The 26,461-nt window shown below is 34.5% G+C and overlaps 1 protein-coding gene across 1 annotated transcript in view; it reads left to right on the top strand.

Moving 5' to 3' along the window:
- SLC15A5 (solute carrier family 15 member 5) overlaps window positions 1–25,989 on the top strand; it is an 86,649-nt gene extending 60,660 nt beyond the window's left edge. Inside the window, 2 exon segments of the mRNA XM_090275112.1 lie at window positions 21,123–21,231; window positions 25,842–25,989. Coding sequence (XP_090131238.1) covers window positions 21,123–21,231; window positions 25,842–25,989 — 257 coding nt within the window.
- Window positions 25,990–26,461: the final 472 nt, after the last annotated feature.

The following is a 26,461-nucleotide window of genomic DNA, read 5'->3' as shown; positions in this document are numbered from 1 at the left end:
GGTGCAGTTAGAATCACATCCATGTTCACACTAAGAGTGCCTGGAAATGCAATTGAAGGATAGGTGATACTTGGCTTGGTGAGTCAGAGGAGTGAAGTATTTCTGGTCGGGAGCACAGATATCAAGGCTTGGAAGTAGAGAATCACAAGGTACACCAGAAAAACACAGAAATCAGTAACCTGAAAATATTCAGTAAATATTTTCTGAAGCGAGAGTATGAGGAGAGAATTGCATGAAGTCAGCTTGGCTTACAGAGATTTATTTAATTTGAAGGTAATAAGAAATCATAAAGGCATCAGGCTAGTGACATGATCTATTTGGTTTTAAGATCACTGTGGATGTAATGTCATTTAGAAGGGAAAAAGGATGATTTGGGAGAAGAAAGAAGGGTACAATAGATGTCACCTATGCAAATCTAGATAGTGATCAACTAAAGAGGAAGTAAGCAGATGGAGAGAAATGAATGGATATAAGCTTGATTTTAAAGGTAGAATCAATAGTCCTTAGTGATTGTTTTGACAGAGTCAGGGAGCAACAGGGTACATGGAAAAGGACAGGTATCAAGAAGGCATCCCAGATTCTGCTAAGAGCACCTAGGTAAGCAAAGCTTTCATTTTCTAAGTGGAGAGCACTAGAAAACGACTCGATTTAAAAACTTGCCACCCATTCATATTTGTATTGAATTTATCAGGGTGACATTGGTTAAGAACATTATGTAGGTTTTAAGTGTACAATTCCATAATACATCATCTGTATATTGTATTGTGTGTTCACCTCCCTAGGACAAATCTCCTTCCATCACCATTTATACCCCCCATACCCTCTTTTTCCTCCCTATACTCCCCCTTTCCCTCTGGAAATCACCAACCAGTTATCTATGTCTATGAGGAATTTTTTTTTCTTAATCCCTTCATCTTTTCACCCAACCCTGCAATACCCCTCCCCTCTTACAGTTGTCAGCCTGTTCTCTGTGAATCTATTTCTACTTTTATTTGTTAGTTTATTTTGTTTATTAGATTTCACATATGGGTGAAATCATATGGCACTTGTCTTTCTCTGTCTGACTTATTTTACTTAGCATAATACCCTTCAGGTCCATCCCCATTGTGTAAATATACCACAATTTTTTTTTTATCCATGCATCTACTGATGGACACTTGAGCTGCTTTCAAGTCTTGCTATTGTAAATAATGGTGCATTGAACATAGGGATGCATATATGCTTTAAATTAGTGTTTTAGATTTCTTCAGATATATTCCCAGAAGTGAAATGGCTGGGTCATAAGCCAGTTACTTTTTAAATTTTTTGAGATAACTCCATACTGCTATCCGCAGTGGCTGCACCAATCTGCATTCCCACCAACAGTGCATGAGGGTTCCCTTTTCTCCACATCCTTGCCAACACTTATTGTTTGTTGAGTTATTGATGACAGCCATTTTGATAGGTGTGAGGTGACATTTTATTGTGGTTTTAATTTATATTTCTCTGATGATAAGTAGCGTTGAATGTCCTTTCATATGTCTATTACTATCTGTATGTCCTCCTTGAAGAAGTGTCTATCTGGGTCCTTTGCCCATTTTTTAATTGAATGGGGGGTTTTTTGGTGTTGAGTTTTACAAATTTTGGATATTAACCCCTTATCAAATAAATCATTGGTGAATATGTTCTCCCATTCAGTGGGTTATCTTTTCATTTTGTTGAAGGTTTCATGTAGTTTCATTTGTTTATTTTTTCTTTTGTTTCCTTTGCCCAAGGAGATATTCAGATAAAATATTGCTACAAGAAATGTCTGAGATTTCACTACCTATTTTTCTTCTAGGATTTTTATGATTTTGAGTCTAACATTTAAGTCTTTAGTCCATTTTGAGTTTATTCTTGTGTGTGGTGTAAGAAGGTGGACTAGTTTCATTCTTCTGCACATATCTGTCCAATATTTCCAGCACCATTGGTTGAATAGACTATACTTACCACATTGTATGCTTTTGGTCCCTTTGTCAAATATTAATTGACTCTAAAGGTGTGGATTTATTTCTGGGCTCTCTATTTTGTTCCATTGATCTATATGTCTGTTTTTATGCTAGTACTATGCCGTTTTGATTACTAAAGACTTGTAGTATCATTTGAGATCAGGTAGTATGATTCCTCTAACTTTGTCCTTTTTCAACATTGCTGTGATTATTCAGGGGCTTTTGTGGTTCCATATAAATTTTTGGAATATTTGTTGTAGTTCTGTAAAATATGACATTGGTATCTTGACAGGAATTGTGTTGAATTGATAGATTGCTTTGGGTAAAATGGACATTTTAATAATGTTAATTCTTCGTATCCATGAGTATGGTATATGCTTCCACTTACGTGTATCGGCGGCATCAATGTTTTTCTTCAGTGCCTTATAATTTTCTTAGTATAGTTCATTTACATTCTTCATTAAATTTATTCCTAGATATTTTATTTTCTTTGAAGCAGTTGTTAATGGGATTGTTTTCATAGATTCCCTTTCTGATAGTTCATATTGGCATTAAAAATGCAATTGATTTTTGAATATTTATTTTGTATCCTGCTACTTTATTAAATTCATTTATTAAGTCTACTAGTTTTTTGGTGGAATTCTTAGGGTTCTCTATATACAGTATCATGTCATTTGCAAATGAGTTTTACTCCTTCCTTTCTAATTTGAATGCCTTTTATTTCTTCTTTTTTTCTGATTGCTGTGGCTAAGTCTTTCAGTACATTGTTGAATAAGAGTGTTTTGTTTTTGATCTTAAGAGAAACACTTTTAATTTTTGCCCATTGAGTATGATGTTATCTGTCTATTTGTCAGATATGGCCTTCATTACATTGAGGCATGCTCCCTCTACTCCCACTTTGCTGAGGGTTTTTATCATAAATAAATTTTATCAAATGCTTTTTCTGCATATATTGATATGATCATGTGGTTTTTTTCTTTTATTTTGTTTATGTGGTAGATCATGTTTATTGATTTGTGGATATTATACCAAGCTTGAGTCCCTAAAATAAATCCCACTTGATCATGGTGTATGATCTTTTTGATGTATTGCTGGACCCAGTTTGCTAATATCTTGTGAGGATTTAGCATCTATGTTTATCAGGAATACTGGCTTATAATTTTCTATTTTGTAGTGTCTTTATGTGGTTTTGCAATCAGGGTAATGCTGGCCTCATAAAATGAGCTTGAAAGTCAGTCTTCCCTCCTCTTGAATTTCTGGAATAATTTGAGGGTAGGTGTTAATTCTTCTTTGAATATTTGGTAAAATTCACCTGTGAAATCATACCATCCAAGACTTTTTTTTATTGGCAGATTTTCTTTTATAACTGCTTCAGTTTCACTGGTTGTAATCTGTCTATTCAGATTCTCTAGTTTTTCCTGTTCAGTTTTGGAAGACTGCATGTTTCTAGAAATTTATCCATTTCTCCCAGATTGTCCAATTTGCTGGCATATAGTTGTTTACAATATGTTCTTACAATCCATATTTCCTTGGTGTCAATTATTACTTCTCCTCTTACATTTCTGATTCTATACATCTGGGTTCTCTGTCTTTTTTCTTAAATAATCTGGTAAAAATTTTGTCTTTTATTCAAAGAACCAGCTTGTGGTTTCATTGATCTTTTGTGTATATATATATATATATATATATATATATATATATATATATATATATATTTAGACTCTATATTGTTTATTTCTGCTCTGATACTTATTATGTCCTTCCCATTACTTACTTTGGACTGTGTTTGTTGTACTTTTTTAAGTTACTTTAAGTGTTTGAGTTTTTTGCTTCTTTTTTATTGGGGTAACACAGGTTAACAAAATGATAAAGGTTCCGGGTACACAATTCCACAGCACATCATCTGTACACTGTATCATGTGTTCACCAACCCAAGTAAAGTCTCCATCTATCACTGTTTATCTGCCCTATACCTATACCCTTCTCCACCCCCATCTCCCAGGCAATAACCACACTGTTTTACATGTTCATAACTTTTTAGTTTCTTTAGATAGGCCTGTATGCTATGAATTTCCCTCTTAGGACTGCTTTCGCTGTTTCCCATAGATTTTGAGTTGTTGTGATCTCATTTTCATTTGTTTCCTGGTATTTTTTAAATTTTTTTGTTTGATCTTATTGTTAACCCATTCATTGTTTAGTAACATATTATTTAGCCTACATGTCTTTGTGTATTTTTCAGTTTCTTTTTCCTTGTGATTGATTCCTAGTTTCACATTATTATGTTCAGAGAAGATGCTTGATATGATTTTAATCTTATTAAATTTATTGAGATTTTTTTCATTTTTTTTTTTGTCTTAACATATGATCTTCCCTAAAAAATGTTTCATACACTCTTAAAAAGAATGCATATTCTGTTGCTTTGGGTTGAAATGCTCTGAAGATATCTATTAAATCTATCTGGTACAATGTGTCATTTAAGGCCATCATTTTCTTATTGACGTCAACTGAGTGTTAAAATCCCTGCTATGATTGTATGACCCTCAATCTTTCCCTTTGTACCCATCAAAATTTGCTTTATTTATTTAGGTACTGCTATGTTGGATGCATAAATGTTTACAAGGGTTATACCTTCCTGTTGGACTGCTCCCTTTATGATTATGTAGTGTCCTTCTTTGTCTCTTACTATATATAGCCTTTGTTTTACAGTCTGTTTGTTCAGATATAAGTATTGCGACCCCCTATATATTTTTCTTTCTATTTGCATGAGATGTCTTTTTCTCCCTTTATTTTTAGTCTGTGTGTAACTTTCATTCAGAGGTGGTTGTCTTGTAGACAGCATATATAGGGGTCTTGTTTTCTTATCCATCCTGTAAGTCCTTGGTTATTAGACACCTCTTCAGCTGCTCTTCAGTTGGTTATTCAGGATGATTTATCTATAATTTAGTTGTAATTCCAGTTTGGTCCTGGGAGGAGTTTAGTGTAGCTTCCGCTTACATTGCTGCTATCTTGCATCTTACCCCATACTTTTTTTAACATATTGGATTTGACATACTTGTTTGACATTCAGATAGAAATATCTAGAGCTCAGGAAAAAGATCTGGGTCAGATATATAAATATGAATATTTGACACAAAAATAGCATTTGAACCCATAGAAATAAATGAAATGACCTAAGTGAATATTAAGAATGAGGAGAAAAAGGAGCCCAGGACCTAGACTTGAGAAGCTTCAATATTAGAGGTTAGACAGAGGAGAAATGGTCTGCCAAAGAATGAAAATTAGCAGCCATCGATGTGGGGGGGGTTTACATCATACATATGTGTGTGTATATTCATATGTGTATGTGTGTGTGTGTGTGTGTGTGCAGATACATATATTTCACTGAAGATGAAGAAAGAGTTATTTCAAGCAAAAGTGATAAATTATGTTAAATACTACTATGAAAGCAAATAGAATAAAGGATGAAAAGCACTCATAGATTTAGCAGCATTATGATCACTAATAACTTTAGTAAGAGTCATTTCAGTGTTGAGAGGAGACTGAAAACCAAATTGGAGTATGGCAAAAAATATCTAGTGAGGAAATACGGTATTGCATTTAAACACCTCTTTTGAAGAACTTGACACCAAAGATTTAAGAGATAAAATAGTGGCTGTATAGGAATGTAAAAGGATTTGCCAGAGTTAGCAAATAAAAATACAGGATACCCAGATACATTGAATTTTAGGTACACAGTGAATGTGTAAGTATGTTCCATGAAATATTGTGAACATACAATAAATAAAAATTATTTGTGCAATATCCAGCTCATGTTTATTTTAAAAGATAACTTATTGTTGTCCTGAAATTCAAACTTAACTGTGAATCCTGTATCTTATCAGGGAAGCTTAGATGTGGGTTCAAGATAGTTTCTTATTTTGAGAGACCTTGAGCATATGTAAGTGATGAAAATATCTGGAGAAATTAAATATGCAAGTGAAAGGAGGAAAATTGACTTATCAAAGAACGGATACTTCTTTTCTACATGGAAACAGAAAGGAGAGAATGGCACTGGTGCAAGTAGATGTGGACTTCTGGTTTTGGAAAGATGTTGAACCCTTCCTTTTAGGCTCCCAATTTTTCTTTTTCTTTTTTTTTTTTTTTGAGAGCAAAAGGGGGTTAGGTTAAGAAGGAATAGGAGGAACAGGGGAATATGAAGTGACTTGTTGCAAGTGAGCAGAGCTGATTTAGAAGAGAAGTGTTAAGACTGCTGGCAGTGTTGAAGGTCCAGTTAATGTTGGTGATAATGAAGAGTAATACCAAACTACCTGAATCATGATTTTGCCCAGTGATATTCAGGTGCTCAAGGCAGGTATGATGAAGCTGCCTGGTAGATTTTGAAATGGTCTAAAGACTATAAGGCACAGGAAGTAAGGTGATAACTCTACTCCTAAATTACAGTAATTTGGGATAAATCTTATAGGTCATTTATTTTCACATATAAAAAAAATGAGAAAAGCTTTCTTCTCAAATTCTGAAATTAATTATTCTACATCATTAGCTAACTGAAGTTGCAAATAAGAGAACAGACTTTTCTCTGAACAAACCAGCAGATATTGGGCCAAATCAGTTCCTGCTATATCCATAATGTGACTTAAATTAAACATTTTACTATACTAAGTAGCTCCACTTAGAGATCGACTTATTAATTCAGTCCACAAGTACATACTGGGTTCCTACTATGTGCAAGTACTGACTTAATACCAAGCCTGATGTTTAATTAACAAGAAGAACCTTATAGAAATAGTTGACACTCAAATTAATACCAGATATATTCATTTGACTAATGCTATTACAATTACAGTTCATAGCTAATGACATTATCAGGCTATTATCACAAAGCATTACCTCTCCTCTAAAACTCATTTCCATGATAATTCATTGAAATCATCATGAGAACACACTATCTTGATGGGTTTTTACCTCCCAGTGCTCTTCAAGGAAGGAACTCACAGTATAAGAAAGCTTATTATCTCAAATATCACCGACGCCCTTTCTCTGTACAGTTCAGGTGAACAATGCATAGCAATTTCTCTACAGTTTTGAAAGGCACAGTGTCCCTTCCCGGAAACAGCAACTTGACTTTATTTTAATCCACAATTCCCAAGAAGTAGAAATGCAAATTAAAGTCTCCACACAGACATTGTTATGAGAGGAAAGTGTTGAGCTCCTGCAAATTTTGGAACTCAACCTCAGTTCACCCATTCTAGTCAATACATATTTATTCTGTCCCCTTTACAGGACTTTCAGAATACAGCTCAGCCTTTCTGTGCCTCTGTTTCCTCATCTGTAAATTGAAGGTGATAATCTGAGTACTTACAAAATAAATATGAAAAAGTAATTGAAAAGTCAAAGTAGAATATAGTTGTTAAGTATTATTTCCTTCAGGTATCATGAAAATTAATGTGTTTTAAAAATTAACTCAGGTAGGAGAGCTATGAATCTCAAATGAAGCATTTAAATCAGGTTACTGAAAGGAGGAAGGAAAGATATTAACATTTATTAAGTGTCAGTTATACACAGACCTTGCTATATGCACTTCACAAAGATATTATTTCATTAAATCTTTACAACGATTCTTTGGTGGTAGATGGTTGTAGCCCCATCGTATATAAGGGGACAGGGAGCTCAGAAAGTTATATAAGTTGCCTAAATCATATAGTGATGGTGGATTCCTGATACCAAAGCTCTTTTCACTGCCCAGCGTTTATTTCCCATGGCACACAAGCACATCCACCCTGGAGAATGACTGTTACATCTTTTTAATTGTGTACTTTTTCACTCCCAAGCATAGATGTGTCTAAAATAAAGCAGGGAAGGGGACAGGGGAGAGCAACAAGGGAAAAATTGAAACAACTGTAACTAAACAACAATAAAATAAAAAATAAAATAAAGCAAGGTATAACATCCATTTTAATTTTGTCTCAATAATTTTAGATTATTGATAAATACAAGCACCACAAAATATAAATTTTTAAAAAAACCAAGAAAGTCTGAGGGAAATGATTGCTTACTGTGCCCAACTATAATTCGAAAGATTCCAAGAGGCACATTTTAAGATTTTCAAACTTCCATTACATTCAGAATAAAACAGTAATTAGTAAAAATATTATTTTTTCCTCTAAAAAGAGATGGCAGAAATCTCCCTTGAATCTGAAGCAATATGCTGTAGCACTGAAAATAACATGTATGCTTGAAGTGAGCATACAGCGTGCTGAAGTGAGGGAAGCTTAGGCTTCAGAATCAACTGTTATTGTTACTTAGTGGTATTATGATTTCCCGAAGAAAATCTTAGGACAGTTTCATAAATAGCACATTACACTGTTGAGGTGATAATTCAGGACTTCAACTGCTGAAGACGAACTGGTTGTGATGGAAAACCACTCCTTTCTGTTGTTTAATAAGAAATCAGAAATGATTTTTAGAAATCAAATTTTTTCAAAACTATATTTGATTAAGCGATGATAAAATACTTTTTTTTGCTGTAAATGATTATATAAATTCAAAATATAAGGGGGGGAAGAGCTCAAAAGGTGATGGCAATTATTTAATTTTTTAAAAATATTTTTCTATTTGTGTGCATGTGTGTTTAGGTATTCAATTTATTTATGTATAGATTTTACATTAAATTAGGGTCTGAACAAACCCTTCTGAATGTTTAATGAACAAATTTGTATTAAGTACCCATCTTATTTCTTCCTTTAAATAACACTGTGAGTATATTTCCATGCCATTTGAAATTTTTCTCAAAAAAAATAAAAGCTCACTTTTAATTATTTGGTTTATTTCATTGCATGAATATATATTTTAATTTAATCTGCTTTTCCCTTCTTAAGAAATGTTTAGGGTGTTTCCAATTTTTCAATGCTATAAATATTACTAATTACTTTTTTTTTTTTTTGTATAATCTTTAAGTATATCCCTTATTGTCTCCTTAGATTAAGTCCTGGAAATGGGATTACTTTTTCTGAGGTAGGTTAGTAAGAAACTAAGAAAATTTCCTGGCAAGTGGAATGAGGATACTGGGACAAATGGCTGAACAAATGGCCAGATGACTGAGCAATTAATAGTCAACTAATAAATCTCAACAAGACCCTATCCTCCCTAACTGAAGAAGCATAAGAGCAGATGGTTTAAATCACCATAGTCAGGGGTATAGATGACAAAAACCAGTTAGTCCAGACTAATTCGAGATGAAAGAAAAATTGACCAGAGAGTGACACCAAAGCTCATTATACCATCGGTATAATGAAAATTGACACCACAAGCAGAAGGAGGGCTGAGGGGGACAAAAGCCATGACAGTTCTGAAAGGACCATGTTCTGAACAACACCCCATCCCAAACAGAAGGCAGTGTCCAAATTTGGTACCACAAAGCTTGGAGACAACCCCTCACCCCCAGAAACACACAAAATCCCAAGAACTAAATGACCACATGCACAGCTCGATGGTGATGTGGCCACACCCTCTCAGACGAGTACTTGTAGCTTCCTTCACAGCAGTGCTGTGTCCCGCCTCTTTCTTTTTCTCTACTTGAAGAAAACTTGCTTTGTTCTCATTTCAACTCATCCTTGAAATTTTTCATGGACAAGTCAAGAACCTGAAGGTCAACTCACATGCTTAAGGTCGTCTACCATACCAGCGCCCGCCCAGAAGCATTCCAGTAACACTTCAATAAGGATAAATATTTTAAAGACTGTTGAGAAGTAAAGCAAAGTTGTTTTCCAGAAAGGCTGAATCAATTATGTTAATATTGTGGTAGAATAACAATTGTCACAATGTATTAATTTCAGCCTTGAGAAAAATAATATTCTGATACTTGTCGATTTCATTGGTAAAAAAATTATATTCTATTGTCACTTCAACTTGCATTATTTTAAAGATTTTATTTATTTATTTTAGAGAGAGGGAAATAGAGGGAGAAAGAGAGGGAGAGAAATATCGATTTGAGAGAGAAACATCAACTGCTTGCCTCTTGCATGCCCCCAACTGGGGACCTGGTCAGCAACCCAGGCATGTGCCCTGACCAGGTTCACAGGCCGTCATTCCATCCACTGAGCCACACTAGCCAGAGCTAACTTGTATTTTTTAGAACAGGAAATTGAAATTTGTAATGTTATAAACATTTTTTTTCTATTAGCAGAATGTTTGATCATATTCTTTGCCCATTTTCCCTTTAGTAGACTTGTATTTAGTTTTTGTTTTTTTGTTTTTGCTTTGTTTTATTTTTGGTGGTAGTTATTTACTTTTTAATAACTTTATTATTTTTAATAACAGTTCACATACAATATTAGTTTTAAGTTTAAAACATAGTGATTAGGCATTTATATAACTTACAAAGTGATCACTGTGATAAGTCTGATACCCCCATGACACCACACTTAGTTATTATAATATTATTGACTATATCCCCTATGCTTTACATTACAACTTCATGACTATTTTTTTGTTTATTTTTCTTTTCTTTTTTTTCCCCATGACTATTTTTATAACTATTAATTTGTACTACTTACTCTTCACCTTCTTCACTCATACCCTTAATCCCACTCCCATCTGGCAACCATCAATTTGCTCTCTGAAATTTTATTTCTGTTTTGTTTGTTCATTTATTCTGTGTTTTAGGTTCCCCATATAGATGAAATCATAAGGCATTTGTCTTTCTCTGACAGACTTATTTCACTTAGCATAATACCCTCTAGATCCATCTATATTACAACAAATGGCAAGATTTCATTATTTTTTATGGCTAAGTAATATCTCATTGTATATATGTACCACTTCTACTTTATCCATTTGTCACCAGCAGGCACTTGGGTTGCTTCCCTATCTTGGCTATTGTAAATAATGCTGCAATGAACATAGGGGTGCATATATCTTCTGAATTACTCTTTCGGATTTCTTTGGATAAATACCCAGACATAAAATTGCTGGGTCATGTAGTAGTTCTATTTTTAATTTTTTAAAAACCATGCTGTTTTCCAGAGTGGCTGCACCAACTTGCAATCCTACCAGCAGTACACAAGAGTTCCCATTTCTTCACATCTTCACCATGTGTTTTTTCTTATTGATTTGCATATTCGTCGTCGTCGGCAGCCCTCCGTCTCGAGAGACGATGGTGTAGCTTCTTAAGAGTCTATCTGCACCGCCGAGAATGGCTGTGCAGTCCGACTCGGGAGTGACATGGTATCTGTCTCCTCCCGTGTTGAATCGACATCTTGCGATGACGCTGGAGTGTCCTCTCCAGTGAAGATGAAGCTACAGAGCCTGGGCAGGGTGATATGGAGGGTCTGCTGTTGCCCATGCAGCAGACCCCCCCTCTCTTCGCAGCTGAAGGGTCCAAGGGAAAGACGGAGTCAATACAGCTTGGCTTCAGGTGCGCCGCAGGAGTTGCCGGTGTTGACTACAACGTCAAACCGCCTTAGGGACTCTGGCTCCGGATTTTCTGTCGGGGTTTACTCCCTTAGCCTTTCCCCTGAAGAGGTATGCCGCAAGGCAGCGGAGGTTTTTTGGAGTCAGAGTTTTCCTTCTCTGATGTGCCCTGACTGGAAGATCGAACCAGTGACACTTAGCTCACAGGCCGACGCTCAATCCATTAAAAGGATATTATCATTTAGTCCTATTTGTTGCTAATATTTTCCAACTTTTAACTCACCTTTTAATTTTATAGCTGAGTTTGTCTAACACAATTTTGCTAATCCGTGCAATTAAATCTATGAAACATTTTCATTGTGATTAACTTTATTACATTTATCTATGGTTATGGAATTTTAGTAGTTTAATATTTCGAATATAATTTTCTCATCCACGTGTACTTTATTTTTGAGTAAAGCAAGGGAAACATTTATTTGCTTCATATAACATAATTTGAGATATGTTGTGAAAAGTTAGTTGAACCAAAAATATTACACAAATATAGGGAATGAAACCAATCAGTTAATGATGTATACTTTAATATATCCTTAGTTCTCAGATGATCTTAGGACTGTTTCAGAGCTATCTTCATCTTATTCCTTTCAGCTGCCTCTTGATTTTAACTTAGTATCACCCTCTTTTTAAGTATTATACTTTGGTGATTTAAATTATGTATCAGGTGTTACTAATTATACTTCTCCTTATGGTTTATTCTTCAGTAATAAAAGGAATATTTCTGTAGTTTGTATTTCCAGATGAATTTTAGAATGATTTTATTAGTTTTCCCCAAATCTTATTTCTAATAAGTAAAACTTGTTCGTTAATTTTAGAAAATAATAAAGCTTTTACGTTATTTAGTGTTCCATCTACATCTATGACATAACTTTTTTATTTATTTAATGTTTAAAATTCAATTCAGCAAGATTTTCTTCTCTTTGTATGTATCTTCAACATTTCTTGTCAGAGTTATTATAGAAATTTTATACTCATTTTCTTTTTGCTGTTGTAAACTGAATCATTTCCCCTCATTATAACTCACTGAGATAATCACTATTATATAAGAAGATTATTAATATTTGTCTTCATCTTGCATTGAACTTTTTAAACTTTCTTAGTAAATTTATGAGAGTGTTTTAGTTGATCTTTTAGATTTAGAGCAAAATTATTTAATCTTAAATATAATTTATTATCCATATTTCTAATATTAACTCCTATGTTTTGTTTCTTTATCAGGACACAGAACTTCTAGGGCAATTTTAATACCAGAAGACAATCACATCTTATCTTGCTTATGATTAAGATCTCTCTTATTTTTCTATTTAGCATATGTGTAGATTTATAAAGATAATTTGAAAGGATATTCTTTAGCATAAGAAAATTTCTGTTTCTTGTCTGAGATTTAGACAAATCAGGTTAAATTTTATCGAATGCTCTTTAAACATCTCCTGAGATCACATTTTGATTTTCTTACTGCTTCTGACATTATGGTGTATTTAATTAATAGGTTTTTCAATGTTAAATTATCTTTACCTAAAAGTAGAATAAATAATACTTGGTAGCATCAATACTTGATGATCTTTTTGCTATACTCTAAAAAGATCTAAAGGAAAGATTCATTTTTTTTCATGAAAGTAAAAGGTACACTCAGGACCTAATAGCTGTTCTGAAGATAATTCTTTGTAACTTTTCTGCACTATTTCTTGCCACTAAGATTTTTTACTTCTTCTTCATTCAATGTTGGCAATTAATGTTTTCCTAGGTAATTATCCCATTTCTGTAAGATTTTTACACTTATATAGAAAATTCACAACTAAACACTATTGTTATGTATTCTGAAGAGATGTATCAAGGGTTTTGATTGTTTGATTATTTTTTCTGTAATGAGTCAGCCTTAAAACTATTAAATCTAATATACTTTAATGTACTGACTTTCTAATCTCATTTTTATTTCCTTTCATTTTACTTCCCATACACTTGTTTTGTTTCCTAATTTTTTTGTATTTAATGTTGAGTCCATTTATTTTCAATCAGTTAAAAAACAAAATTCAATGAGTGAATTTAAATGTCTAATTTGCTTTATTCGATGATTCATGAATCAGACAGCATCCCATCTAGCATAGAGAAAGAAGCTCTAAGGAGCTGTTCAAAATGGAAGACTCTTAGGCAGAAAGAGGTGGGACATGAAAGTTATTAGCAAAAGAAAATAATTGTGTTAGACAAAGTCACCTTCTTTTGGAGGAAGCATAGGAGTCCATCATGCAGATTACCTAATGCTGGTCAGAAAATTGTTCATTGACTCGTTAAAGGTCAAATACCTAAGAGAACCACAATTAAATCTTGATTTGCTGACCTGGAGCGAGTGACTTCATTTTGGGTCTCTTGAGGTTTTGTGTCTGTATTTAACAACTCTTACTTTAAAATTACAAACAATGTGCTCTAAATGTGCCTCTAAGTAGAATTTATATCTGTACCCCTAAATTTGAAAATGCAATTTCCTCTATTTTCTAAATATTTTGCAATTGTGGGTTTTATTTCCTCTTTGACCAATTATAGTTGATCCTTGAACAACACAGGTATGAACTTCACTAGTCCACTTGTACTTGATTCTTTTCTAATAAACACAGTTGGCTCTTCTTATTTGATGGTTTTGTATCTGCAGGTTCAACTAACCGTGGATACAAAACAGTATTTTCCACCTGTAATTGGGAATCCAAGGGCACAGAAGGCTTACTGTGTACGTTATTCTATGCCATTTTATATAAAGGATTTGAGCATCCATGGATTTTGGTATCCATGAAGGTCATGGAAATAAGCACCATAGGTACTGAGAGCCAAATGCTGTTAAATTTGGGGGGGTTCAAAAATTATATGTAAATTTTCAGCTGCAAAGGGAGTCAGTACCCCTAACACCTACATTGTTCAGGGACAAACTGTATTTAGAAGCAGTATCTTCAATATCTAGATTTTGTTTGTTATTGATATTATTGTGTTGGCCAATAAGTTCTTACAGTTTTTTCCATAAAACTAAAGATACATTTTATTCATTTTCACCAATAACTATTGATTTGTATATTTTGAGTATGTCTGCTATGTCCTGCATGGTACAACATTGATTGTTCTTAATGTCTCGATTTGATTGCTATCAACTTCAACTGGTTTACTCCACTGTGGAGCATCGTCCAGAGAGAAATATCTAGCACAAAACTTCGCAAACCACTTTTGACACATTTGATCAATAAAGACACCTTCTCCATATACTGCACAAATCTTTGTATACATTTCAGCTGTGTTTTTGCCTTTCTTGAAATAATAAAGCATATTATGCCAAAAATGTTATGTTATTTTCTTCCATCTTCAATATTAAAATGGCTACCCAAAAATTCACCAGCTTTGATCATTTGTTTTTAAACTAATGCTGATATGACAGCTGTCAAAGTAGAATCTAACAAAATTGTTTCAAATTAAGTTAAACACAACTAAGTGCTACTAGAGCCATCTTTCAGAAAAAAAAACCAAATGAACAGTTTGGCCAACCTAATATTTAAAGCTCGATAAAAGAATATATTCTCTTTTTGTACTAAACAATGTATTATTTATTAAACTATTATATTATTCCCTATATTTTATTTTTTTGCCTGTTTTATCAAAAACCATTCAAAATTTGATATAATTATTCACAAGAATTGTTTACATATCTTGTCCCTATGTTTCCAACAAATTTTGTTATGTTTTCACTACTTAAAAAATGTTCATTAACTTTTCTTCATTTTAGATTGTACTTTTTTATCAATATAAAAAGACATGGTTTTTCCTAAAAATTCACTTTTGCCTGAAATTAGTATTTTCTATTCTAGTTTTGTCTTTGCCGTATCTGTTCCTCATTTTATTATTATTATTATTATTATTATTATTATTATTATTATTATTATTATTACTACTACTACTACTACTACTAGCCCTGGCTGGTTTAGCTCAGTGGATTGAGCGTCGGCCTGCGAGCTAAGTGTCGCTGGTTCGATCTTCCAGTCAGGGTACATCAGAGAAGGAAAACTCTGACTCCAAAAAACCTCCGCTGCCTTGCGGCATACCTCTTCAGGGGAAAGGCTAAGGGAGTAAACCCCGACAGAAAATCCGGAGCCGGAGTCCCTAAGGCGGTTTGACGTTGTAGTCAACACCGGCAACTCCTGCGGCGCACCTGAAGCCAAGCTGTATCGACTCCGTCTTTCCCTTGGACCCTTCAGCTGCGAAGAGAGGGGGGGTCTGCTGCATGGGCAACAGCAGACCCTCCATATTACCCTGCCCAGGCTCTGTAGCTTCAGCGTCATCGCAAGATGACGATTCAACACGGGAGGAGACAGATACCATGTCACTCCCGAGTCGGACTGCACAGCCATTCTCGGCGGTGCAGATAGACTCTTAAGAAGCTACACCATCGTCTCTCGAGACGGATGGCTGCCGACGACTACTACTACTACTACTTTGGTCATTTTATTTTAGATGTGATTTTGGTAAGCAGTAGTTATTGGATTGGCCACAAAGTTCTTTTGGTTTTTTCCATATTATGGCTCTAGTAGCACTTCGTTATTTTTAACTTCATTTGAAACAATTTTGTTAGATTGTATGGTAACAGTGTGCATTCTAATATTGAAGATGGAAGAAAATACGCAACATTTTTGGCATATTATGTTTTATTATTTCAAGAAAAGTAAAAACACAGCTGAAATGCAAAAAAAGATTTGTGACTGATCAAATGTGTCAAAAGTGGTTTGTGAAGTTTTGTGCTGGATATTTCTCTCTGGACGATGCTCCACAGTGGAGTAAACCAGTTGAAGTTGATAGCAATCAAATTGAGATATTAATTAAGAACAATAAACATTGTACCATGCTCAAAATATCCAAATCAATAAAGTTATTGATGAAAATGAAAAATGTGTCTTTTATTTTATGGAAAAAACCATATAGGCTTTTGGGCCAACCCAATATAGTATGTATTATAGTCACTTTTTCTTTCTCATATTGGCCTTTTTTCTATTTATTCATCCTCCAAGGAAAAGATTTACTGAGAGGCAGTATTTACTCACTGAGAATGTGTGTGAGTCCCTTTAGCCCTCGTTACTTTTGACGTTTTTGCCCAAGTCTTCTGTGAAAGTGCTCCCATTAAAGCCCAAGCTATTGAAACAAGCAGACTGCATTAGAGCAAGAGTAGCTACCAAAATTCTGTCTAGAACTGATCTAGGGGTTGCACTGGGGAATAGAGTGAACAAGCAGGGTCTGTAGAAGGCAGGCTTTGGGGTAACAAAGCAATGAGATGCCCTCTGTTTCCTGCAGGAGGATGTGATTGTTGTTTGAATAACGTTGAAGCCTGGTAGGGAAGTGGAAGCTGTTAGGCTGAGGACTGACCAGCTAGAGAGCAGCTGGTCTGGCTAAGAGGGAAACTAGCCAGGGGGCAGGATTTCCCACTGGATAGGAAGCATACCTGATGAGGGCAGGGAAATATGTGGTTAAGTCTTTGGGGCTCTGTGAGGTTCAAAGACATAAAGGTAGTATGTGAAATTTTGGGCCTTACAATATAGGGTGTAATGTGGGACAGGAATAAAGTATATTCCTCTTCCATATTAGCTGCTTTGTGCTGTTTATATCATAGTACCACAGCATGTGTAAGTGACCATATGTTTCTCAATCCAACTTCAAAAGCCTTAAACTTAGTGTAAATGACTCTAAGATTTTCATAGTAGGTTGAATGCCAATCCCAGGATTTAAGTGGAAATGTGGTCTTACGGATTTTAGAAGGTATTTGGAGTAAGCTATTTCAAAGTCTGCTGTCCAAACATTTTTATACTGTTGAGAAGATGTTAAGAAAAGTCAAAAAAGTGGTACAGTTATAACAATTAAGAAGTTGAGGGTCCTGCTGAGAGATGCTTCACTTGACCTCTCTGTGCCTTCACCCTATAATCTGTGAAATATCAGAACCAGTCTATATAATCTAGAGTCCTTTGTTTCCAAAATGAACACGATAATTTAAGATAAGTAGAAATATTTTATTTAGCATATATAAGATCTAATACTCCAGAGTAATCACCTGTTTATCTCCTTTATTAACCTATGAGTTCCTTTACTTGAGGAACTTGGAATGTCCATTTCCTGGTACATGAAAATTCCTTAAATGATTATAAAATGAACAAATAACCACAGCTGAACAAGACATATTTGGGAGACTGCTAAACACGTCCAAATATTTTGTGTGTTGCATTATCTCAATGATCTAAACTCATTATTAACTAGCTGATTATACCATTAAGGTATTTAACTAACTAAGGATCACTGTGACCACTAATGAACATCACTTACTGATCCTCAGACACTTTATGGGGCGCATTTTTTTCTCCTACTGTAAACCTTCCTATCCAACCCACCTACAATGTGGAGTTTAGTTAGTTCCATTCTAGATCTAAAGTGTTCTCTTTATCTTCTTTTGCGAGGATACTCCTGATTTCAATCAGCTATTAGAAATGTCAGATGAAAAATGACACAAATGTGAATTACGACAATAAAAGTTTATAATCTCCTAAAATAAAATTATAGTACCTAAGAGCTGAGTCAACTGACACTATTAAATGAAACATTTTACAACCAGTGCTCGAACAATGATTAAAAAAAAAAAAAAGTAGCACACAGAACATGAAGAAATATCTGACAGGAAATGGACCCAAGATCAAGCTCAGGCTACATGATTTTGGATGAGCTAACTTAAAAGTCATAATGGGGAGGGGGTAATATAATGTTTAGGGAGTGCCTCCTCTGTGTCCCACTGTTGATATCTATTATCTTTTACTTCGAGGCTAAAGTGGCCGAGTTGGGCTAATGCCAAACAAAACTGTTAAATAATAGAAATAATGTTTGACATCAAAAGTCTCTCTGACTCCAAAGCCCATGCTCTTTCTATAGCTTTTTATACCCAATGCTATCTCATTGCATCAATAGATGATCTCTATATAAATAAAGCAAATTTTAGGTTTTATAAAGAATCTCTCTTTCCAACTTGATGCTAGTGTTTGTTCCATACTATAAATCCAGGTGATGGCTCTCTTTACCATGTCACTTTCCATGTAAATTAGCTACACAAAGAACATTAAATTATAGCTAAGTAAGGCAAAAATATAGGGCTAGAATGAAGATCAGCATTAGAAAGAAAGCTGAACTCTAAAAATGATATTTAAGAAGGAATATAAGTGTGTTACCAGGAGTTTGACTAGGTGATATGGCAATCTTTAATTTTATTTTTAAATAACTCCACTCACAATGTTTTGTGTTACTTATAAATTTCCACTGCCTTTCTCTAACTTTTCTAGGAAGATGTCCTTCTGTCACCCCACATGCCCATAATACCAAATCACAGTGCTTCCCATGTGTGCCCACCACGGTATCCCCAGCGACAAATGCAAGCACACTGGCATGCCCAGGGGAGTCTGGTGCTATCTCCCAATAGGCTATATTTGCTGTAATTGCACACTTTCTTGGAAATATTGTTTTACCTTTAAAGAGCTTACAGAATTTATATTCTTTTCTCTCATCTGACTTTGTTATAATATAAAGATGGTCTTTTCAATTACTTATTATGGACCAAAATTCATGCTCCAAGAAGAATTAATGTCATGTTAATTCTGAGGCTTCGCATATTCTATGCAAACTGCTCTTACTCTAGTCAGAGAAACACAGTGATCAAATGATATAATTGTATGACATGCAAAGTGCTGATGTGAAATGAAAAGGGCAGGAATATGATTAGGATATTAATTCAAGAGTAATAAGAAAATAAGACTGTTTGAATAAGCTTAGCTGGATGGTTTAACTCTTTCAGAAAATGTGTGATATTATCTCAATTTATTTTGACTTCCACCCTCAACTCTCTCCCATTTAAGTACAATTAAATGTTTAGTTTATAAACACACACACACACACTCAAGTACATACACAGACACATTAAGAGGATTACAAAATATTCAATAGCCAGACACAGACAGAGGGAAACATTCATTGAAACTGCTCCTAAATATCAGATGAAGGCATCATGTCAATATAGCAATAAAACCATAAATTTCTATTGTAACGAAACACAAATTAATAAAATGGGAAAGTAGAACTTACCAAATAGCTTTAAACTCAATACCACATTTCATTTATAGGTCCAAGACTATAATGGACAAAAGCTAATTTTCATGGTTGATCCATAATAATAGTCATTGAGAAGTTAAATGACAGAGGAGAAACAGCTTTAAATGGGAAGTGGCACAATTAATCACAACTGTCATACTTACAGCACTTGCTGACTATCAGCCTTGAACAGAGCATTTAATTCAAATCCCATTTAAAGGTATGCACTGTCAAGGGAGAGGCCAAGAACCATTTTCTAGTTCAGGAAGCAACCCACAACCCATGTGTCAAAGATGGCACTGAAAATCAAGTCTATTGGCATATAGACTGATTGCTCTGCTCCTGCACCCCTTTACACAACCCATTGTAGGAGCTGTTCCTATAAAAAAAAAAATCCAAAAACCTTGGCATCTGACTTTTCAAAGGTGATCGATTTCTGTTCTCATAATGTATAACATTATCTGGAAATATTCTACACATGCAGAACTCCAATTTAATTTAAGTTCTCTCTATAAAGAGATTTTGCCTTTTAAAGACTCTTTAAACATTCTGAGGTATTACATATCTGTAATATATTTGTTAATACTAAGATCTCATTGCTGTTTTAAAAGTATAACATAAAAATAAGTGTTGCATATATAATACATATTTCATATAATGTATTAAATAATATCTCAAAACCCACCAAAAAAATTAAGTGTATGTAGAGATAGAGATAGAGATATTGTATAGATATAGATATCGATATTGATACAGATATAGCTGAAAATAAATGATATATATAGAAATAGAGATAGAGATTATAGAGACAAAGAGAAAGAAATATAGAGTTAAAGATTTGAATATGAAATGAGAGAGAAAGAGAGTTATAGCAAAGATCTAAAGCAAAAGTCAAAATTTAGGAGCAAAGTAAAAACAATTAGCTTGAATCCTAAATAGTTTCATATATACTAATTTGACATCAGAAGGGAACATTTAGAAGTAATAAATTGAAGGAATTACTCATCAGTTCAAAAAATATCTTCCTGTCCACCAAAGATTGCAAATAATTTGACCAATATTATAATAAGGTAACTAAATTTACATAAATTGTCAAAATAATGTAACATCTAGCATCTACACATATTATCTCACTAACCTTAAAATTAGCATATGCAACAGACTAGCTGGCCATGGTAAATATTTTTCATTCATTTAATGTATATTTACTAAACAACCCATATGTGCCAGCCACTGTTCTACATACTAGAAATGAATAAGACAAACATGGTTCCTCCAAATTAATAGGATAATCAGGGTTCCTTTTATAGTCCAGTTCTTCTGATACCTAAATTACGTTAAGAAAATTAAGTTTTTCTGACCTTGAGGTGCTTTGCTTGTCATTTTACTGTTATTTACAGAATTAAATAAATTTTGACGATGAGTTTCAGATGAGCCTTTTTGCTTTGTGGATATTATTGAAGCGAATAAAGTTCTATGAATCGTGGAATGATAAAATATTCTCAGAAACTTACAACTCTGCAGTTGAATAACAATTACATTTGTTCCAAACAGGCAATTGGTTTCCAAACACATTAAACAAAGGCAATTTAGAAAGCTTCTTCTTCTTCTTGGCATCATTAACATTGTTGAACGTCCTGGGATTCTGGAGTATTTCACAAAGGTATGTATGTGTATGGTGAGATGAATAATGTCTAAGTTCACAAAATATTGATCTGGAAACCATCACAGAGCCAACAGGAATCTTGTATGCCATGAATTGACAAATTAGCATATTAGAGAAATTTAACAGATTATCTAGAGTAAGAAATTCCCATTTAGACTTCACTTTTTTTTTTATCAATTCTTATAATAAAAATAGTGCTTTACTTGATTCTAAAACATGTCCTAAAGCAAACTTTTTTCTTCATTACATAGTACCATTTAAGAATTAGAAATAACTATATTGATAATAAAAATGAATGAATGATTATCATTAAAAGCAAATATCATTAAATAAATAGCTAGAAATCTAATGATGCTTAAGATTTCAAATCCATTCAAGCCTCTAAATCAGCAGTGGCCATTTCAAGGTCAATAGCAAACTGGGAAAAATCATTTAGCTAGCAACCTGAGACCATTCAGTGACTTAATATATTTCATCTACCATTCATCCATTGCCAGTGCACCTCGCTCTCTCTCTGACATATTCTTGGATGGCTGTGTGCTTTTGAACAAACTGTCTAACATCTCTGAGCCTCTGTTTTCACATGCTTAAAAATAAAGACAATTATACCAACCTCTTATGGACTTTATGGAGATAAATTTTGATAAAGGACCAAGCATAATGTCTACCGTATAGTTGGAACAAAACAGATATTCATTTTTCTCACTTCCCTCCAATTATTTGTCTATTTAGTCTTATTTATCCCATCTATTACCACTTTGTCCTTGCCTATATCATTCTTCTATTTAATAAATTTATTTTGGAACATCAGTCATGTGCTAGGTAGTATAGAAAACTAGAAGGATACAAAGTCAATAATGCATAGTGCCCCTTGTGCTCCTGCCTTCACGGAGCTTAAGAGAGAGGCAAGGTTAATGACAAAAATCATACAGATGATGTATCATAGAATTGTACACTTGAAACCTATATAATTTTATTAACAATGTCACCCAATTAATTTAATAAAAATAAAATAAATAAAGAGGCAAAAATCAAATGAAGAAAAAGTCTTAATGGCTACATGAATTTTATAATGTCTTACCTTCCAAAGTGTATGTTATCAAATTGACCCTCCACAATGTATAATTTCCCTAAAATTTCTACTTCATCCTTAGAATGAAAATAAAATTTGAAAATCAAAGTCTTGCAGAAGGACCCAGCAAGAACGCCCCCAGCTTCATAGTAAAAAGAGAGTCAGCCACAAATACTGAGGCTGAAGCGAGGCTTCTTTCCCCTCCATTGCCTCCAAGCCCGTAACTGGTCCTCACCTGCCAATTCTCACAAACCTGTACTATTTCTCAGTTGTTACTTTTTCTCCCACTGTAAGATTTAACCCCTGCCTTTCTTCAAATAGTTTAAAAGGCAATCTCTAGAGTCAGCCCGGTTGAATTCAGTCCCACAATTTAGCTGTACCAACTTCAGCAAGCTGTTTAACCTTGCTAACCCTCAGATTTTTCCTTTGCAAAATGGAAACAATAAGAATAGCAATTGTGCCATGAAGCTGTGAGGATAAGTGCTCAGAAAGTTAGCAATATTAATAGTAATAGCCTCATACTTTGCCTGATGCTCTCTTCTTCCCCCTTTTTATTCTTCTAGACTCATGCTAAGGTGTGGCCAAGGTGACCAAATTATGAGCTGAGTTCAGGTAGAACTAGCACTGGAACGAGAAGCTGTTAGCTAAGGGATTTACTCACTCATGTATTCATTCATTCATTCATCCAACCAACATACGCTGCATTGTTCCAGGAACTAGAAAAGTACAATTGAAAAAAGCAAAATACCAGTCTACATGAAGCTAACATATAGTTGTCAAATTAAAATATGTGTGATTCCTTCTCTGTGGTTGTCAGGAAAATGAGTTACTATAAAGAAGTAAGCGATGGTGGAGCGGGATGCAGAGGAGGCAAGACTATCAATATACAAAGCACCACAGATTGGAGAAACCAAGGATGAGAAAGGACTAAATGATAATACAGGGTTTATTTAGAAGTGAATCTGATTCTTACTAAATCTTCTACATCACTTATATTAGTCTTTTCTCTTTTTTCTGCATATTTTTTGAGGGAAGGAAAAAAGAGTGAGAGGATGAAATAAGCAAGAAGGAAAAAAATTAATTTTCTTGTGTTAGGCACTCCTGTGTCTTAGGCATCATGCTAGATACACACAAATAACTTCATTCAATCTCTGCCACCTCCCTGTTATACTGTACTGCAGAAAACCAAGGTGAGAAACTAGATAAGTAAATTGAGTAAGTTCACAAACTAAGATTCAGATCCAAGTTCTCTCTCTCTCTCTCTCTCTCTCTCTCTCTCTCTCTCTCTCTCTCTCTCTCTCTCTCTCTCTCTCTCTCTCTCTCCCTTCCTCCTTCCCTCCCTCCCTCCTTCTCTCCATCCCTCTCTCTCTCATAACTGTGAGAGGTAGGAAGGAAACCAGTCCCTTCAGTGAAAATAACTATAACCACCACCATCTGTGAATCAGCCACTCCACAGGTGTCACACATCAGAAGAATGAAGAGTCTGAAAACTGCCTACAGAGACTGAACAGCTAGAACCAACTACTAGAGCAAAGGCACAAATTGCCTTGACTGTCTGTTGCCCATTGGGATGAAATGGGCCGAGCCAGGAGAGTTAGGCAGGAAACAGTATGGAATCTAAGGTGGAAAAATCAGTGATTTCAATGAGGAGTGTACGATTCTAATTTGTTTTTATACTGATCCTGATTGTCAAACACTAACAGTAAGTATGCAAAGAAACAGGAGAAAATACAGATGTCTCAGTGACAGCATTACTGAAACATTATTTATGAGTCAGATAGTGTTTGATTGCAATACACATCCAATCACAATCCAATTTTTACCAAACCCAAAGGTGTTCAGAGCCACATAACAGTGACACATCTAAAAACAGGACCATCCCAAGCTATTCTTGTCCCCAAGATTTTGAGGACAGTGGATTATGAAAAAGCATACTCATCCATATACAGGTGTCACTGGGTCTGTGTTAGCACCAGAGGCCACCCGCACCACCAAGTTTATATTAGCGTGCTGCAATCCTGGTGGAAGTCCTAAAACCATCCTAATCTTGTCAGGGTCACGAAGTTGTCACCTGAGTACAATTAGGAACTATCCATGAATGTCAGGTCACATTTACCTTTCATTTATACAAAAAAAAAAAAAAAAAAAAAAAAAAAATTCAACTTTTTACAGAGTCTCCTCTCAATCAAAACTGAACATGGCAATAGTGGCACGTCATACCTGAGGCTCTCCAGGTTGTGAGTAAAGAAAGTAAGAAGAATAAAAGTCTTTTTCTTGCTATGGAGATGCTTTCTAAATATCTCCATAGTACTTAATACTAATACATATCTCTCATTGAATGCTAATATTAAAAGGTATTATAGATATTCCCAGCAGGGAGGTGTTTTATAACAACCCCACTGTCCCTCCAATACTGTAAAACACATCTTATCAAGCTGATATCTATTATTGCACTTATTTTGTCAATGGCACTAGTAATCTTTTGTGCATACCTGTCACAATAATTAAAAGTGGCATAAGTCAGATACAAATGACCAGTTATTTATGCATATTCTTCTTTTATGGCTATTTTTAGCCTGTTTGAGAAGGAAAAGAAGGTAAAATCAGCTTTGGAAACCTTCACAAGTCAATAATAGATGTCTGATTCAGAGACTTACATGTATTTGATAGAATTGAACTTATAACCCATATTCATTTGTTCATTCTACAAATACGCATTGGACATCTGCTATGTACCAGGCACTGGTCAAGGCACTAGGAATACAGCAGTGACTAAAGCAGTCTGAAATTCCTGTCCTCCTGGAGCTTACTCAGAACTGTTTAACAAAATAGTTTGTCTTTAAAGGCAGCATGCCATAGAGGGAAAAGGCCAGGAGTCCAAGTAGTGAGTTCTGATTCCAAACCCAGGCTCTGCCAACTACTGTTCACATGAAACCTAAGCAAGCTATCTCACCTCTTAGAACTGGTTATCTTCCCTGCGAAATGGGATCATTCCATCCTCCCAGGGCTGTAGTGATAATTCAGTAAGTTAGGGTGAGTATAGTATGATACCCTAGCATGGTATTTGGCATTTGCAAGACACTCAGGAAAAGCAGGTTTTTCTTGGGTCAAGGGTGCACAGTCTATTGTAGAAATATATTCATGGATTTCTTCTTCAACAATGATGTTTTCCATCTAGTCTCAGCACCAAATTTACAAATCCCCACTGCATGTGATAAATCTTTTGTGACTCTGGCCGCCAAGAAATCTATAAGGTTGATAGTTTCAGACTTCACTTTCTCACCAACAGACTCACTGTGTGTTGTAAAATAGCGCCATCTAAAGGTCCTTATGAGACACCTTAATATGCTCAAAAACTCCTTTTGTGGTTTTATAAGGACTGTTTTGGTGAGCAGTGCTCTTAAATAATCATCACTGTTGAGCCTGTATATATGGGCCCATAATAAAAGGGAGACAAGCACAGGAGGAAGGCAAATGATTTATCAAGTCATCTACATCTGGCCCTAAAAAAAAGCTTTCTTTCTTTCTTTTTTAGATATTGTAATCTAAATCATTTTAATGCTCAGAACATCAGTGGTAGTAATCTGGAAGAAACACTTCTCCTCCATGAAAAGGCTCTGAAATTTTATGGCAGTACGCAGGAATTTTCTTCAAGTATTGATCTTTGGGAGACAGCACTATGAAACTGTGTTTGACTCCACCTGTCTTAAGAGCAAAGTATTCATTGTTTTCTTCAGCTGAACACTTTGCGCATTTTAGTTTGAGCTGATATGTATGGGACTGGCTTTATGAACACAATTTGTGCACTATATTTACAAAGACTAATTATGACTCTAATAAACAATTTTGTTTTGCATTAATATGCTATGTATTAGAATTAATAAAGTACTTTCAAAGTCTAGGTGATAACAGCAAAATGACAGTTTCCTCTACATCACAATATTTTACAACTTTTTACAATAGTTTGGCCATTAAAAGCAACATATATGGTATTTTCTGGAGTTTTAATGTGCCATTAGAATCAAAGTATCATAAGAGTATGTTATGGTCTTCCTCTTAATATATTTTTGAGCACTTATTATATGCAGCTGTGATCACATACTGTCTATGTATGAGCAAATAATAAATTTATATATGATTTGATATTGATATTCT

Source organism: Furipterus horrens, unplaced genomic scaffold, assembly GCF_987537825.1.
Source record: "Furipterus horrens unplaced genomic scaffold, mFurHor1.1.pri manual_scaffold_4, whole genome shotgun sequence".
NCBI classification, from domain to species: Eukaryota; Metazoa; Chordata; class Mammalia; order Chiroptera; family Furipteridae; genus Furipterus; species Furipterus horrens.
The sequence above is the reverse complement of the archived record's forward strand: the minus strand, read 5'-3'. Positions and strand labels throughout refer to the sequence as shown.